Here is a 17,934-nt window from a genome sequence, read left to right as displayed (position 1 = left end):
TCCTGTAGAACAGAATAGAAGGGGATTAAATCAGGCTTTATTTGTTCAATAGTCTACATACCCAAAATAAGTTTGTTTTTTTTGTTTTTTGATTTTATGTTTGTTGTTGTAGCTGTTTTATCACAAATCTTGTAGAACAGAATAGAAGGGGATTAAAATTGGCGTTGTTTGTTCAATGATCTACATATCCAAAATAAGTACTTTTGATTTTTTGTTCGTTGTAGCTGTTTTAAAAAAATTAAGTTGAACTTTTATATCGGGCAATATTCACTTAACGTGCTCAAAGCTCTTACAAGTAGTCCCTGACTATCAGCAACACTTAACATGAAGGACGAGACGAGACATGACGCATGTAAGGCGATATTACATTTTTTTTTTCGGACAGAGACAACTCTGTTAACGGCCAGGTACTCATTTTACACCTGAGAGAATGTGAGTAAAGAGCCTTTTCCAAGGACTCTACTACGCGTCAAGCGAGGCTCGAACCCAGGACCTTCCGATCCGAAAGCTTGTGTCATACCACTAGATCACATAGCCGCATAAAAATGATAGACAAAAATGGAATCCGCATGTATATAGGTACTTACCTTCCAAAGACAGGAGATGCAAAAAATGATGCCACACTGTAGACGGACAAGACAACCCCCAGCATGTAATCTGGGGCATTGTATGTGTTGTAGAGATACAGCCAAAGGGTGGGTAATATCACCGCTGAAGTATACAAAGAGTGGTAGAAAGAGAAGGGTATGGGTGGGGGGGGGGGGGGGGCGGGATTAGAACGTAGCACGTAGCCATAGTTAACTTATAGCCTGGCACCGTAGCCATAGTTAACTTATAGCCTAACAATGACCAAAAAATGACGTCAAAAGACAAGTCTTTGGCCACAAAAGAAAACTAATCGTCTATAACAGGCTATAATTATCGGCTATAATTATATAATAGCGACGCTGACACTGACCAAAAAAAAACGACATCAAAAGACACGTCTTTGGCCACAAACGAAAACAAATCGTGAGTTGTATTCAATAGTTCAGTCAATGGGATCGCTTGTTTCCTTGAGTTCCACTAACGACAACTCACTGGACGCTGCACAAACCTATAAAATGACGTCGATGATAAGTGCTAGTAGTGTCAGGCTATAGATAGTATGCGCTTGTCAAAGAAGCTCATAACATACGGTTACACCATAGCCAACGTTAACTTATAGATAGTATGCGCTTGGCTAAGAAGCTCATAACATTGCCATCCGGAAGTATATCGGTCCAACATACAAAACTGTGTGTAACCATGAAGTTTTATAGTCTGGTTCATACAGTTTAGTGAGAATCACTCACAAACGCGGATGGCAAAATACAATAACAAAAGCTTGAGTGACGTCATCTTTGTTCTATCTATAGATAGTATGCAGATGACGTCACTCAGGCCTTTGTTATTGTTTTTGCCATCCGCGTTTGTGAGTTGTTCTCACTAAGCTGTATTAACCAGACTATAAAAGTTCATGGTTACACAGAGTTTGTGTGTTGGTCCTTTATACTTCCGGATGGCAATGTTGTGAACTCCTTGGCCAAGCGCATTCTATCTATCGATAGTTCGAAGATGACGTCACTCAGGTCTTTGTTATTGTTTTTTTTTGCCATCCGCGTTTATGAGTAATGCTCACTGAACTGTATTAACCCGACTATATACGTTCATAGATACACACAGTTTGTGCGTTGGTCCTTTATAGATAGAATGCGCTTGGCCAAGGAGTTCACAACATTGCCACCCGGAAGTATAACGGACCAACACACAAACTCTGTGTAACCATGAACTTTTATAGTCTGGTTAATACAGTTTAGTGAGAACAACTCACAAACGCGGATGGCAAAAACAATAACAAAAGCCTGAGTGACGTCATCTGCATACTATCTATACTTCCTGATGGCAATGTTATGAGCTTCTTAGCCAAGCGCATACTATCTATAGATAGTATGCAGATGACGTCACTCAGGCCTTTGTTATTGTTTTTGCCATCCGCGTTTGTGAGTTGTTCTCACTAAGCTGTATTAACCAGACTATAAAAGTTCATGGTTACACAGAGTTTGTGTGTTGGTCCGTTATACTTCCGGATGGCAATGTTGTGAACTCCTTGGCCAAGCGCATTCTATCTATAGATAGTATGCGCTTGGCTAAGAAGTTCATAATATTGCCATCCGGAAGTATAACGGACCAACACACAAACTATGTGTGATCATGAACGTTTATAGTCTGGATATTACCGTTTAGTGAGTATTACTCATAAACGCGGATGGCAAAAAACAATAACAAAGACCAGAGTGACATCAACTTCATTCTATCAATTGCCCTACGAGGACTTATCTTTTGACGTCATTTTCAGGTTTGTGCAGCGCCAAGTGAATTGTCGTTCGTGGTGCTCAAGGAAACAAGCGATTCCATTCGTTGAACATTTTAATACAACTTACGATTTGTTTTCTTTTATGACCAAAGATTGTCTTTTGGCGTCATTTTTGGTCAGTGCCAGGCTATAAGTTAAAGATGACAACTATTAGACTCAGGAGACAATTAAGTTTTTTTGGGGGTTTTAAAAAAATATGAAATGTGATTTATAAAATTTCATATTACAAAATTTAAAGTGAGGCCCACGAAGCCGGAGTTTATTTCGGTTTCCACTGCATGAAACTGACAATATTAATTCCTTGCTACTATTTGGATAGGATGCTATTCTGTAGCAAAGAATTTTCCACAAGATCAAACGGACCAGGCTACCCAATCACTGCTTGGTGGAAGGGGACGGGCCCGTGATCGATCCATGTACGCATGTGTGTGCGTGAAGCAAGTGCTATACCAACTAAGCTATCGGCACTCCCAGTAAGATATAACATAAAAGATATAACTAACATAATATTCCTTTTCCCGATATCCACAATTATTTAAGGCAAGCACAGCAATAAAACTATTTTTATTCCACCCCTATCCCTAAATAGTAACGCGTAGTGATAATATGTTTACAATAATAGTTTGTGACGTCAGATTATTACTTGTTAATTTTCACTAAAAATCAGATTCTTTAAAAAGAAGTATTATTTAAATGTTTTTGAAGAGGTCTTTTATTCAAAGCTGACGAAATCAAAGTTCATTGAGGGGTATAATGAAAGATTTCTTACATCCTTGCTTTTTGGAATTCGAACTATATTTCCCAAGCGCACTAGTAAGCTCGTGCAACGATTAAGAACACGTAGAGCAAGAGTGTGAGGATCGTATATCATTATACATGTAAGAAATAATTTGATTACCATATTCAATCCCGCCAAGAAGATAAACACTGAAGAAGACAGCATACATAAACAGTTTTCTCCTCTTGAGGCTGGCCATTCTTGATGTCACCAACGGCTGTAGCTGAAATATATTGAAATATAATTTTCATAATACGGATAGGCGTGGTCTAAAAAAGTAGAACTAATCACACAACCTAGACTAGGTCCGAGGAATCAAACCTGCAATTCGGCACCTCGGCGACAAACCATTGGGAAAGGCATTTTCCACAATAATTTCATCTGTCTACCCTTGTAGTCATATTTTGTATCACTTTTTGAGATTTGCATTACAATGAGCCCATAATGAATTGGGTTATCAGATCTGTAAATAAGTGCACGTCGTTATATACACTAGAAAAAAAACAAGGAAAACTGAAAACGGATAAATCAAATAAAATCGATAAATCAAAGACAACGATGTTGTTCTTTTTACTGATCTAAAAATCGACAAATAAACCAAAACAGTTGCTGTTTATTATTCATACAGTCAAATCTATTCTAGATTATTGTAGGTGTTTCTTTTGCCTCAAAACGGTATTAGGTTGTTGTGATGCGGATGAAAAGGATTTGAGAGTTCAAATCACTAAAATAGTGGAACATTTGTATAAAAATGTCACTTTAAAAAATTATATATTATCATCCTCAAATAAGAATAAAATGTGATTTAAGTATTGCATTGAATGAGTCCTAATATCTCAGTTGCAAGAGCACGCGTTGCAAGCAAAGAGACCGGAGGAAATGGTTGCAGTGAAATACACTGGAGAGTGGGCAGGAAGAGAAACGCCTCCAACTTCTCCACATTCCAACAAAACAGCAGTAACTCTACCACAATATTTCACAAAACAACAATGTACATTCAAAAGAAATTATCATAGCAGTAAGTTCCCAATTCCAACTAACAGAACCAACACCTACAATAACCAGTTTCTTTTCAAGAACTATCAAGGAATGGAACACTCTCCCACCATAAATCCTAGATATTACCAACAACAACAAATATGATCAAGTATTAAACATTTAATTATCTTTGAACACAATAACACAATAATGGAGAAAGTCACCACATAATTATTGTTTGAAATCTGCAGTGATGGGTAATTCGCCCTTTGTCCTCTCTCGTGGATCTCCGACCTTGTCATAGTGGGGGAGCTTGAGGCATATCGGGGGGAAAGGAGTAATTCCGGTTGACCGTCACGAGACCATCCCGGAAGTCGAGCCTATAGCGAGCCAATTTTCTCCATTGGAAACCAATGTAACTCGCGGAGAAGGAGAGTTAACGACGGGTATTTTTGTTTATTTCGTACGAGTCTGGCTGCGTTATTTTGAGCAAACTGAAATTTACACATTTTGACTTTAGCTTAATTTGTCCAGAGGTAGTTACAATCGTCTAGTTTGGGTAAAACAGGGGAATTAATCAAAAGTTCTGCTATATGCTTTGGTATTAAATGGCGAATTTTGCTTGTACATAGATTGTATGGTGTTATTCAAATGGCTTGTCACGGAAAGATCTTTATCAATGATGACGCCAAGGTTTTTTGCTTTATTTGAAAATTCTATTGTACTGTTTCCGAGAGTAATGACTGATTTATTTGCCAGTATAAGGATACTCGGCCTTCCTCACGTCGAGATCTCAGTTTTATAAGCATTTAGTTTTAACTTGTTTTGATACATCCAAGATTTAATCTCGTTAAAACGTCTCGAAATTCGTTGTATTAAGAATTGTAAATTACTAAGAGGTACTGAATCATAAATTTGCGTATCATCTGCATAAAGATGATAATTCAGATTGAATCTGGATTTCACACTAGAAAGGGGCTGTATATATAAAGTGAAAACAACAGGGTCAAGTACAGAGTCTTGTAACACTCCAAAGTTTAGTAAAACTTGCTCTGAACCACCATTGACCAAGACAGTCTGCCATCGATCCTGCAAATATGATGTAAACCATTTAAGGGCAATTCCTTTTACACCGAACGTATTTTCTAGTCAGGGACATTGGTGTCAAAAGCAACTGAAAGATCTAACACATTGATATTGTTAGCATCGGCATTATATAACAAGTCATTAAAAATTTTAAGAAGCGCCGTTTCAGTACTGTGTTGCTGTCTCTAGGCTGACTGAAAATTTTGTTTCTAACTGTTGTTCTTAAGATGAGATGATAATTGTGTCAGAACTTCTTTCTCCAAAAGTTTTGAAAAAAAAAGGTAAATTTGATATAGGACGATAATTGTTTAATACATTGTGGTCCAATGATGGTTTCTTCGGTAGTGGTTTGACAAGGCACTTTTAAAACACGATGGAACTTCGCCAGTCAGTAGGAAAGTATGTTTGATTGATGTAATGAATAGTAATACTGTATCGATGGAGCTGGCCAAAAGCTGTGCTGGTAAGGGGTCAAGGTCGCAGATTTAATGGGGCTTTTGTGATCAACTCTTTTATGAAACTGGATGAAACTGGGTTCAAGTTGTCAACAGGGATACCAAAGAATGTGTCTGTATCTAAAGATGGTTCATGCCGATCTAGTTCTGAACGAATGTTATAGATTTTGTCTTGAAAAAAGTTGTCGAATTTGTTTTGGCAAGTTTCTTTATTTTTCCCCCTTTTTTGTAGATGTAATGAAGTGCATCTTCCGCGTGCAAATAGATCATTAAGGATGCCAAATAATTGTTTGCAGGATTTGGAAGCTTCGAATTTTGAAAGAAAATGCGATTCTTTGGCTTTTTTATTGTTATCTTCCAGGCGCGAAATGTGTTCTTGTATATCTCACGATGAATCGTAAGGCCTGATGTTTTCAGCAGTCTTTCTGCTTTCCGACACTTCGTTTTAGCTTCTTTAACGTCCCAGGTATACCACGGAACGTACTTCGGGTTGGTGACGGTCCTTGTTTGGAATGGCTCTTGGTCTGGAGAAATCATTGAATTTTGATGAGTGAGTATTGTTTCTAAATCACCTCTGAAATTGTCCAAATTAATACCTTTGGTGTTTCTGGTTGATGTGGTGATGATTTCTTGGCATGGTTTTGAAACGTCGAGATTGAAAGAAGTGAGGGAGTGGTCCGAAAAGGGGAGGTAATCGACGATGGCGTTGGGTTGGGTTTTTTTTGGGGGGACCCGGAATTTTCTAAAATTACCCAATCTCAAATATGACCAGCAGAGTGGATTGGCACTGTTACGATCTGGCATATGTCGTTCTCTGATAGTGACTCGCGCAATCTAGCAGTGTCTGTGATCTTGTCGAAATGAAAAGTGAAGTCCCCGAGTAAGATTGAATGGCCAGGACGCGTGGGTTGCAATGTTAACATCTCGTGGGTTTCTTTCCTAATCCTAACATTGGGTAATTTTATTTTGGGTTTACTGGCGGTCGATAGATGCAGTTGATCTTGGATCTTGCATTCTGAGGGGGGGGGGGGGGATCTTAGATCAATGACCTCCATTGTTTTGCAGCGCATTTCAAGTATTTCTACATGTTTAGATAATTTCTTTTTTATAAAATACGCCAATGCCACCCTCTAGCTGATTTTTCCTTAGATACGATCTAAATTGGTACCCAGGGGGTGTCATGCCGTTGCAACTGGGTCGTCTCCAGACGTTGAAAGCCTCGTCTCTACTGTAAATATCCAAGTTCTTCTCAGTTGATAAATAATTTAATTCCTCCGTTTTATTACGACAGGACTGTGCATTTAACCCTCTCCTTACCAACCATAGGAAAATCGTCACTTTCGTTACGATCCAACCAGCACTTTTATCATTCAGATTTCTTTCGTAAATCACACATGTTAAAGACAAATATTTTATTATAGTTATAAAAACGTGACAATGTGTTGCAGAGTTCATGTTGCTGATCAATATTATGCATAGAATGTATTTGTTGCTTTTCTGTTTAAGTAAGAAAAAACTATTTTTGTGTTGGGTTGGTGTCACATTATGGGGAAAATAAAATTCTGAAAATGGCTGGTAAGGAGAGAGTTAAAAGACCAATAACGATGCTACTTGTTGGCCGTGTTATTTTTGTGGGTCATGTACAACAAATGTTGGTGGTGGACGGGGTTATGAGCGGAGCCATCGTTATGTTATAGCCTGTTACTGAAATCCAAAAGGACTGGCAGTTTGACGTCATTATTTGGTTTTTGCACCGCCTAGTGAGTTGTCGTTAGTAGAGCTCATGGAAACAAGTTATTTCATTGGTTGAACTATAGGGAATGAGATTAGCGGAAGAGTAGCGTCCCTTGATTGGACCACACCCATAGTCTGTGACGTCATCGGCGGAAAAGTTATTAGAGAGAGAACGTCATGTTGGTTGTGCGCATGCGTCTCTCGTCCTCGCTTCCGGAGAAAGCGGCTTGAGACACTTCAAAACCAAATTGACGTTCTCTCTGTAAGGTGACGTCCAATCAAGGGACGCTACTCTTCCTCTAATCTCATTCCCTATTGAATACAACTCACGATTTGTTTTCTTTTGTGGCAAAAGACTGGCATTTTGACGTCATTTTTGGTCAGTATCAGCGTAGCCATCGTTAATTTATAGATAGTTCGAAGATGACGTCACTCAGGTCTTTGTTATTGTTTTTTGCTATCCACGTTTATGAGTAATGATCACTGAACTGTATTAACCCGACTATAAACGGTCATGGATACACACAGTTTTGTGTGTTGGTCCGTTTTTCTTCCGGATGGCAATGTTATGAGCTTCTTCGCCAAGCGCATACTATCTATAGCCTGATACTGAAATCAAAAAGGACTGGCAGTTTGACGTCATTTTTAGGTTTTTGCACCGTCTCGTGAGTTGTCGTTAGTAGAGCTCATGGAAACAAGTTATTTCATTGGTTGAGCTATTGAATACAACTCACGATTTGTTTTCTTTTGTGGCAAAAAGACTGGCATTTTGACGTAATTTTTTGGTCAGTATCAGGCCATAACTTTACGAAGGCCACGGTATGAGTGGGGGAGGGGTGGACGATGAGTAATCACAGTTAGAATGTTGTGTTGTTTCTGTCTGCCTGCCCGAGGCCTGTTCTTATTAATATTGAGATAGAAGTGTTCACCAATATGTTGATAAAAAGAGGTGAATAGTATTTGCAAAATAAGCGGTTGTAAAAAAATGGCTGTGTAGAAAATACCTTTGATAATTAATGATTTCCATCATAAAAATTCCAAGTTGTTAAAATGTCCTTTGCTGAAATGTTATAAAAATCATATGCTTGTAAACACTGAAAATTCACAAATTAATACGGTAGAATAAAAATGTCCAAAGTAAAATGTATCTATGTGTTGTTTGATGCAAGCGAGGGTTCACTGCGTCCTGTACAAAGGATAGCAATCAATTGCTATTGCCCGTTTCACGCTATAGAAACCGGGATAAAAATCCGGCTCCATGGGTATTGTGGCTCTGAAGAACCACTACCTCAAAGTAGTGTTATGTCAGAGACTATAAAATGCAGATGATTGAATTTATAGTCTAAAATATTGGACTTGGATTTGATATGGGCGTTGTTTCATCAGTGTCGATAACTACTAAACTTTTATATTTCTGATTATCACTGCAAACGTTGTTGTTGCTGAAAGAAAGAAATAACTATGTGTAGTCAAATGAAAAGGAAGCAATTAACAAAGACAAATTATGTGAACGTTTCAGGTTTTCCCCTTTGTCAAAAGAACAAGTGTTTTGAGAGAGAGAGGGGAGAAAGAGAGAGATAGAGAGAGAGAGAGAGAGAGAGAGAGAGAGAGAGAGAGAAAGAGAGAAGGAGAGAGGGCGGGGGAGAGAGAGAGAAAGAGAGGGCGAGAAAGAAAGAAAGAGAGAGAGAGAGAGAGAGAGAGAGAGAGAGAGAGAGAGAAATGGAAAGGGGTGGGGGAGATCTCTGTTTACTTTTAATAAAATTTGTCTTTTAAGATGTATCCTGAACAAGAACAATCCAAGTGTTAGCCGCAGTGCAGCGCCGCAAAGTGAACTATATGTAAAAATGATAAATAACTTGTCCAAGGAAAGGAAAACATGAGACGCCGACAGCTAGTTATACTTCAGCACGACTTATCCGATTGACAGTCAGTTATAATACACAATGCCATAACATAAAAATAATAATATGTTATCGACTTTACTTTGTTATTTATCTCACTCACATTGCACGAACTAATGAATTGTTTATGAGGAATTATCAGCACCATTTAAGTGTAAAATTAAAAGTAAATAACCGACCAATGTACCGATTCATCACATCCTTAGATCAATGTTTATCACATCACATAAAAACAACTTTTCAATAACTACAAGCTACAATTAGTGAATGACTCTGTCTGTAAAAAAACACTTTTAATTTATTCTTCCAGAATATCATAGCCACAACACTAAATAAACATAGTCACGAATCTGTTTGTTTAACGAGATCTTTAGAATAATAATGTTGTGTGTTTTTCTATCAACCAACAGGTAGTACCGGATAATAAATAAACTTGTCGTTTGCTCTTGATCCGCACACATTTATTTATTAGGTCATATTGAGATCTAAGAGACGGTTATCTTTTCAATCGCTGCATTTGAGGTTATTGTGTGTTCTCCCCCTCCCCTCCCTACCCCCACCCCCACTCCCCTTTTCTTTATCAATCGTAACTGAACCGTGTGATGTTTTTTTAACCTGGCAACTGTTGTGCTCTGAAAAAACGCGAATTAAAAAAGTTTGGCGAGAAAAAATCGATCGATTTAAATGACCTTCGTTTCGGAAGAAAAAAAACCCCTCTCAAACTAGGACGTCAATGGAAGACCTAGAGAGGTCCCAGGTTTGAGAGTTTTTTGCCACGATAAGGGTCATTTAAATTGATCGATATTATTTGAATGAGGAGTTTTCTAGCCAAATTTTTAAATACGTGTCTTTCCAGAGTACGGCAGTTAACTGGTTAAAAGGCTCGCATAATACAGGCGTACTCTGGAAAAAAACATATTTAAAAATTTGGCCAGAAAACTCGTCCATCAAATATCGATCGATTTAAATTACTCTCATCTTGGCTAATACTGTCAAACCCGGGATTTCACCGAGGTCCCGGGTTTGAGAGTTTTTGCCAAGATGAGAGTCATTTAAATCGATCGATATTTGAAGGACAAGTTTTCTGGCCAAATTTTTAAATATTAGTTTTTCCAGAGTACGGCAGAATAAGTAATATACAGGCAAAATTGGCAGAATAAAACATAGAAAAGGAGCAATAAAGCGAATCTGTTGACTTCAGAGATTAAATACAGTATAGAACTACTATCTTTTAATCTGTTAAAAAGAAACCGTCAATATGAGTGGCAGAAAATGACAAATAAAAGCAAAACCAAGGTACAAAAGAAATTCCTTTGGATGAATAAAGTATTATTATTATTATTATTATTATTATTATTATTATTATTATTATTATTATTATTATTATTATTATTATTATTATTTTTTTATTATTACTATTATTATTATTATTATATATATATCATCTATATCATCATCATCATCATCATCATCATCATCATTATTAATCATTATTACTATTAATGGTGGGGAAGTCAATGAAATTAATGAAAAAGAAGAAGAAAAAGAGCACGTCATATGACTTACTGACTTAAGGCCTTTCGCTGCCTAATCATCCGATCGGGACGCCTCGGCTGCCTCTCTAATCATCCGTGTCATTTCCTTCCACTGTTCACGGTCTTTTGCTGTGGATGCTAGTTTCGTGAGGTCTTCCTTTGATTTTAATACTTTGTTCTTTTGAAGGCGTTTTAAGTCTCTATTGAGGACAGTGTGAATTGAAGTGGGTTGTCTACCTTGATATTTCTTGTGTCCGGATGGGGTGAAAAAAATATTCATGGCTTTATTAGCTGGTATATTTTCATCTCTTCCGAGTATATGCCCAAAAGCCGCCATCTTGAAAATCATTACCTTTTTATTCTTCATGCTGGCTAGAACTTTTCATATGCCTTGTGATCAGAATGTGTAAAAGTCAAAACATAATCAAATTTATGTTTTTTTCCCCCTCTGGATACGCTTTTATGCTCACCGGAGAAATATTTCATACGGGCGTCCGCCATTGTTCCGATAGTTTAGAGCCAGTGTTACTAAGTTACCATGCGTCATTAGGAAGGAAGTGACGTTAGGACTGTTGAAGAGTATTAACCAGTAGATTTTTTACCAATCAAAACATGACATTTGTGACACACTCTCATACGTGCTCGGACAAACATAGTTCGGTTGTTTATAAACAGCAACGTGAATGAAATCGACCTCTCCCTGATAATTGTTATCGTTTTTATACCTCTAAATTGGTGACTAGTTATCACACGATTTTCTCGATCAGATTATGAATGTTTAAATTTAAACAGTTTTCTGTGTTAGTTCCATTGATCAAGCGGTAGATCAGTCGGTATTTTACTTAAACACATACCATGGATAGTAAAACCTGTAGAGTTTGCTGTGTCTACCAGTCAGTGCCATTGTTTACATTAGACGATTGTCCGAGAGGCGTGGTTATCTACCTGCTGTTACTGTCCAGGCATAGGTTTACACTTAATAATATAATATAATATAATGAACTTATATAGCGCCTAGTTCCAATTTGGAATTGCTCACTGGCGCTTTACATCAACACATCATGTATGATATATACAAATATAGAACTGGCATGTTAAAACCACACGAATTCGATGATAACATAATATATTATAATAAAATACATACTAAGAGTCCAAATTATATGCCCTACAGAAAAGCTCAGTTTTTAACCGTTTTCTAAAGATAAGTGGATTTTCACTATTTTTAGTTTCAATATTGATGGAGTTCCACAGTCGGGGGGCATGATGGTCAAAGGATTTCTCATGAAAAACTAACGATTTTGGGGGTTCCCTTAGGATATTTAAATTAGCAGATCTTAAATTTCGACTGGGTTCATAAAGGTGGATAAGTTCCTGAAGGTAAACAGGAGCGGAATTGTTTAAGCAATTGAAAACATGGGTGAGTATTTTAAATTCAATCCTAAACTTTACAGGTAGCCAGTGTAGGTCCTCCAAAATCGGTGTTATATGCTCGCGCTTTTTAGTAACGTTACCAATCGAGCTGCTTTGTTCTGTATCTTTTGTAGTCGATTAATGACATTATTATCACAACCATAGAGCAAGCTATTGCAATAATCAAGGCGGGTAAGAATCAAAGAGACTACAAGAAGTTTAGTAGTATCAATATCAAGAAGCCTTCTAATAGCACCAATAGATCTAAGGTAAAGATTGCAGGATCTAGTTACATTAGTGACATGGGCAGACATGTTTAATTTGGTATCGAATAAAACTCCTAAGTTTCTCACAGGTTCTTTAGTGATGGGAATTACACAATCAGAAAGATTCAGGTTAAGCGTGGAAAGGTCCACGAGGCCCCGTCTTGTAATTTGCAACACCTCTGTTTTATTTTCATTTAACCTGAGTTTGTTGCAACACATCCAGTCACTAATCTCAGAGATACAATTTTCTATATCCGTTATAACATTGAGATGATTGTCGATATTAATGGGAAACAGTAATTGGGTGTCGTCTGCGTAAAAATGGTACTTAATAAAATATTTTGAGATGATGTCACCTAATGGTCTGATATAGAGGGTGAATAAAGAGGGTCCCAGAACTGAACCCTGTGGTACACCAAAAGATAGGGGACAAGGAGAAGAGAAGTCATGTCGATTTACAGACACTGATTGAATTCTGTCAGAGAGGTAAGAAGAAAACCAGTCAAGGACAGTACCCCCAAATCCGTATAGTGTCTTAAGTCTGTCAATTAAAAGAGTATGGTCTATTGTGTCAAAAGCAGCACTAAGGTCGAGTAGTATGATAATAACATCATCATTTTTCCGACATAAATGATTTATGATATCATTATGGATTTTAATAAGAGCAGTTTCAGTGCTGTGAAAGGGGGCGATAAGCAGACTGAAATTTAGAGAACAAATTGTGTTCATTCAAAAACGCGTTAAGCCTAAAAGCAACAATTTTCTCAATTAGTTTAGACATGAGGGTGAGATTCGAGACTGGTCGATAATTATTTGGGTCTTCTTTGTCAAGGCTAGATTTCTTTAATATGGGAGTGACAATAGCATGTTTAAGATTATTAGATACCTCACCAATAAACAAACTAGCATTTACAATATGAGTAAGAACGGGAACCAAAATATTAGCACAAGAAAGAACAAGCCATGAAGGAATGGGATCTATTGGGCTGGTTGTTTTGGAGCATTGTCTCAGCGCAGACAGTACTTCTGTTTCAGTGGCCGGTTCAAATTCGTCGAATGCTGCTCCGGCTGGAAGTGCATTAGTTTCATTTATTTGTGCTTTCATTATCTCTTCTTTGTCCAAATTATTCCGAATACCTGATATTTTATCTCTAAAGTGTAGAGAGAAACTATTTGAGGTAGCAATAGGGTCCTCGAAATTATTTGAAGGATGATCCTTCATCAGTTTGTCTGTCCCCGTGGAATTATGCCATTTTTTGGGCAAAATTATGCCAATATTATGCCAAAAAAAAGGTAAATTATGCCATGAATTATGCCATAAAATCAACATTATGCCAAAAATCCGACATTTATGCATGTTCTTGCGTGCTTTTGTAACCCCAAAACCTAATTTTCACAATAAATATGAATTCTTATAGGTTTAAAAGCTACATTAAGTTGTTTTGTTTCATTAAAAACAACTAAAAAGCAGAAATATATACCAGACTACTTGACAATGTAGAAAGAAGTAGGTACACTATTTTAAAGAACATTAATTTTAAACCCTTAGCATGCTACACCAACCTCTGTGGCAGAGTAGCGTGTTATGAATGGGTTAATTTAAAAAATGTCACCTAAAATAGCTAACGTTTACATGGTCAAATTATTAGTATTAGGGGAAAAAAAAAAAAACAAACCAAGATACACATGAATGACAATGATAAATATAAAGAAACGAAATTCCAACAACAATATTTTATTCTTTACTGTAGTAATAATAACAATAGTGTAATAGTAGTGGTAGAGGTAATGGTAGGAGTAGCAGTGGTATTAGTCGTTGTAGAAGTGGTTGTAGTAGTAATAGTAGTAGTAGTAATAGTAGTAGTAGTAGTAGTAGTAGTAGTAGTAGTAGTAGTAGTAGTCGTAGTAGTAGTCGTAGTAGTAGTAGTAGTAGTATTTGTAGTAGTAATAGTAGTAGTTGTAGTAGTAATAGTAGTAGTAGTAGTAGTAGTAATAGTAGAAGTAGTAGTAGTAGTAATAGTAGTAGTAGAGAAAGCAGTAGTAGTGATAGTAGTAGTAGTCGTCGTCGTCGTCGTAGTAGTAGTAGTAGTAGTAGTAGTAGTAGTAGTAGTAGTAGTAGTAGTAGTAGTAGTAGTAGTAGTAGTACTGGTGGTGGTGGTGGTGTAGTAGTTGTAGCAGTAGTAATAGTAGTTGTTGTGGTAATATAGTAGTAGGAGGAGGAGCAGTAGTAGTAGTAGTAGTAGTTATTTGTGTAGTGGGAATAGTAGTAGTAGTAGTAGTAGTAGTAGTAGTAGTAGTAGTAGTAGTAGTAGTAGTAGTAGTAGTAGTAGTAGGAGGAGGAGGAGGAGGAGGAGGAGGAGGAGGAGTAATTGTAGTGGGAATTATTTAGCTTTTTGTTGACGGATGCGGAGTTGGATGCGGAAGGCCAAAGGATGCGGCCGCATCGGATGCCGATGCGGCCGCATTTTCCTGGAGGGACAGGTTTGTTCAGGGTGGCGAACAGTTCACGTGAGTTTCGTTTGGCACTTGTTATTTTATTTTGAATGTATGTTTTTTTACATGATAGAATTAATTTGTTCCGTTTGTGTTTTAGTCTTAAATAAATTTGATTATGAATTTCTAATTTGGATCAACTAAATACATAAAACGTTATCATCACAGGGTGCACTGAAGACTAAAAATCACAACTTTATAAAAATTATAGTCCAATAGTTTGAATTCACGAATAAAAATCTGCAAATAATAGAGAATAACACAGAGGTGGTAATGGATGCAGCCGTTCACCAGCGCTACACACTACACACATCACTTGAGTAGATATAGTGAGAAAACTAGAGCAAATAGCCTTTGCTCCGCCCAAAGTGGAAATCAAACCCAAGACTTACTATAAGGACTTACTATAGTCAGATTTTTTTTAATTAATGGCGCGTGTTTTTCAAGTTGTTTTTTTTTTTTTTTGCAGGTCTCCCTCTGTCAAAAGTTGTAAAAATATGTGTGTGTGTGTGTGTGTTTGTGTGTGTGTGTGTGTGTGTGTGTGTGTGTGTGTGTGTCTGTCGACCTCAAAATCAGTTTGTCTTAAGTGAACATAGATTTTGGGCCGTATAGATGATGTGCGCTTGGCAAAGAAACTCACAAAAATGTCATCCGGGAATATAATGGACCAACACACAAAACCATGTGTAACCTTGAGCGTTTATAGTCTGGTTAATACAGTTTAGTGAGAATTACTTATAAACATGGATGGCAAAGAATAATAACAAAGACCTGAGTGAAGTCGAATTCGTTCCATCTATAGATGCCATTTCAAAAAAGTTTTCTTCTTTCATACCTTTAAAAATACTAGATACTTTAACACCGCCGTCATAAGATTAGAGATTTTACACTGTCCTATGTAAACAAGATACGCCTCACAAAGTAAAAGATAAATTAATCGTTTTCCAAAAAAAAAAATCTCGTACCGACTCGATAGTTCGGGCTAGTGATTATGAATCACGTCATAATAGTTTCCAAATAAAAACAACGTGCTTTAACTGTTATATTTACAACGTATATAGTTTGCATCAAGTTTTGAATTTATGTTTTATTGCATATTATCTACACCATGTCGGTATACGCTTCAACAGCACTCAGGCAAAACTAAGTCATGTCAATCAAAACATATTTATTATTATTATTAACATCATCGTCATTATTATTATTATTATTATTATTATTATTATTATTATTATTATTATTATTATTATTATTATTATTATTATTATTATTATTATTATTATCATCATTACTCAATGAAGGTGTCTACAATATAACTAAATAAATAAACGTGTTTACCTTTCATGTGATTATCATGAATAATCCAACGGTTTCACAACCATACTCCATAAACTCGAATTGATGTGTAGACAAAGAGTAAGAGAAACATTGAATACTTCAGGGTGTCAAATTATTCACCTTCCACTCAATCACACATTATTATGATTTAAGTTCTTTTGTTGTTGTTTTTTAAATATTTGTCATATTTAGCACTTTTCACACAATGTGTCAAATTATTCACCTTACACTCAATCACACATTATGATTTTAAGTTCTTTTGTTGTTGTTTTAAAAAAATATTTTTTCATATTTAGCACTTTTCACAAAATGTTATTTCTATCACAACAGGATTTACGATTATTATCTACTAACAATAGGCTGATGTCACACACACACACACACACACACACACACACACACACACACACACACAGGCTTGTAACATCCTGAGTCAACGAAAATTCGTTGTATATATTATTATAATTGGAATATATAACCACTGAAATTAACCCTCATCATTGTGGGGAGGCCCTTGGATTTAGTACAGATTGACTGGCAAAACAGATTTACTGCAACCAGCACATAAATATAATATTATGTGTAACATGTGTAGATATTTTGTTCCACAAACGAATCAACTGTGGTGGAATCTTATTGTTTAAATTGTGAATTGAGCTTTTTTTTTAATTGAGCTTTTTATATAGCGCAATATCCACTAAACGTGCTGAAAACGCTTTACAGGGGGTCCCTTGGCCAACAGCAACGCTTAACATGTGTGACGGGACATGACGCCTGTAAGGCCATATTATAATTTTTTCGGACAAAGACAACACTGTTTAACGGCCAGGTACTCATTTTACACCTGAGTACGGTGAGAGAATGTGAGTAAAGAGCCTATTCCAAGGACTCAACTATGCGCGGAGCGAGGCTCGAACCCGGGACCTTCCGATCCGAAAGCCACGAGACCACATAGACGCACAGAGTAGCTAGCGACTGCTTGAAAACATATATTGTTGGTGTCAATGTTAATGGCAAGTGCATTCAATCCGTAATTGTAATTGGACATTATATTTTTGACCATTCAAAACATTGAATTTGTGACACACATTCACACGTGCTTGGACAAACATAGTTGGTTGTTTATAAACAATAACGTGAATGGCGAATGGTATCGACTTCTCTTTGATCATCGTTAGGGCTACCCACACTGGAGACTGACTCTGACGAACCGACGTCTTTATCCGGAAGACGGCAGAGGACGGCAGTGCTTGGTCCATGGAGTCAGTCTCTGGTGTTGGTTAGCCCTTATTATTTCATACCGCCAAATGGGTGACTAGTTATCACATGATTTTTTTCACCATTTAATAAACGTTTAAATTTTCACATAGTTTTCTGTGTCGGTTGTAGATAGAATGGAGATGACGTCACTCATGTCTTTGTTATTGCTTTTTGCCATCCGCGTTTATGAGTAGTTCTCACTAAACTGTATTATCCAGACTATAAAAGTTTATGGGTACACATAGTTTTGTGTGTTCGTCCGCTATACTTCCGGATGGCAATGTTATGAGCTTCTTAGCCAA

General features: G+C 36.9%; 1 protein-coding gene across 8 annotated transcripts in view; it reads right to left on the bottom strand.

Moving 5' to 3' along the window:
* LOC144970463 (uncharacterized) overlaps positions 1 to 16,686 on the bottom strand; it is a 42,086-nt gene extending 25,400 nt beyond the window's left edge. For 2 of the 8 annotated variants that reach the window (XR_013644962.1, XM_078910135.1), the window contains exons 1-3: positions 16,373 to 16,686; positions 3,294 to 3,396; positions 588 to 711 (exon numbers count right to left, since the gene is read on the bottom strand). Coding sequence is in view for 6 of the 8 variants with exons in the window: in XM_078910135.1 (XP_078766261.1) it covers positions 588 to 711; positions 3,294 to 3,372 (203 nt within the window). In the remaining 2 variants the exon portion in view is untranslated. Of the gene's footprint in view, positions 1 to 587; positions 712 to 3,293; positions 3,397 to 4,375; positions 4,717 to 8,430; positions 8,864 to 9,176; positions 9,795 to 15,674; positions 15,807 to 16,372 lie in introns of those variants that run through there. The other 6 variants (XR_013644961.1, XM_078910134.1, XM_078910137.1 and 3 more) reach the window with 5 other exon arrangements.
* Between the last annotated feature and the right edge of the window lie 1,248 nt (positions 16,687 to 17,934).

This window comes from Berghia stephanieae, chromosome 4, assembly GCF_034508935.2.
Source record: "Berghia stephanieae isolate SIO BIC M18660-M18661 chromosome 4, UCSD_Bste_1.3, whole genome shotgun sequence".
Taxonomy (NCBI): Eukaryota; Metazoa; Mollusca; class Gastropoda; order Nudibranchia; family Aeolidiidae; genus Berghia; species Berghia stephanieae.
Note: the sequence above shows the minus strand (reverse complement) of the source record. Positions and strands in the feature narration are given on the sequence as shown.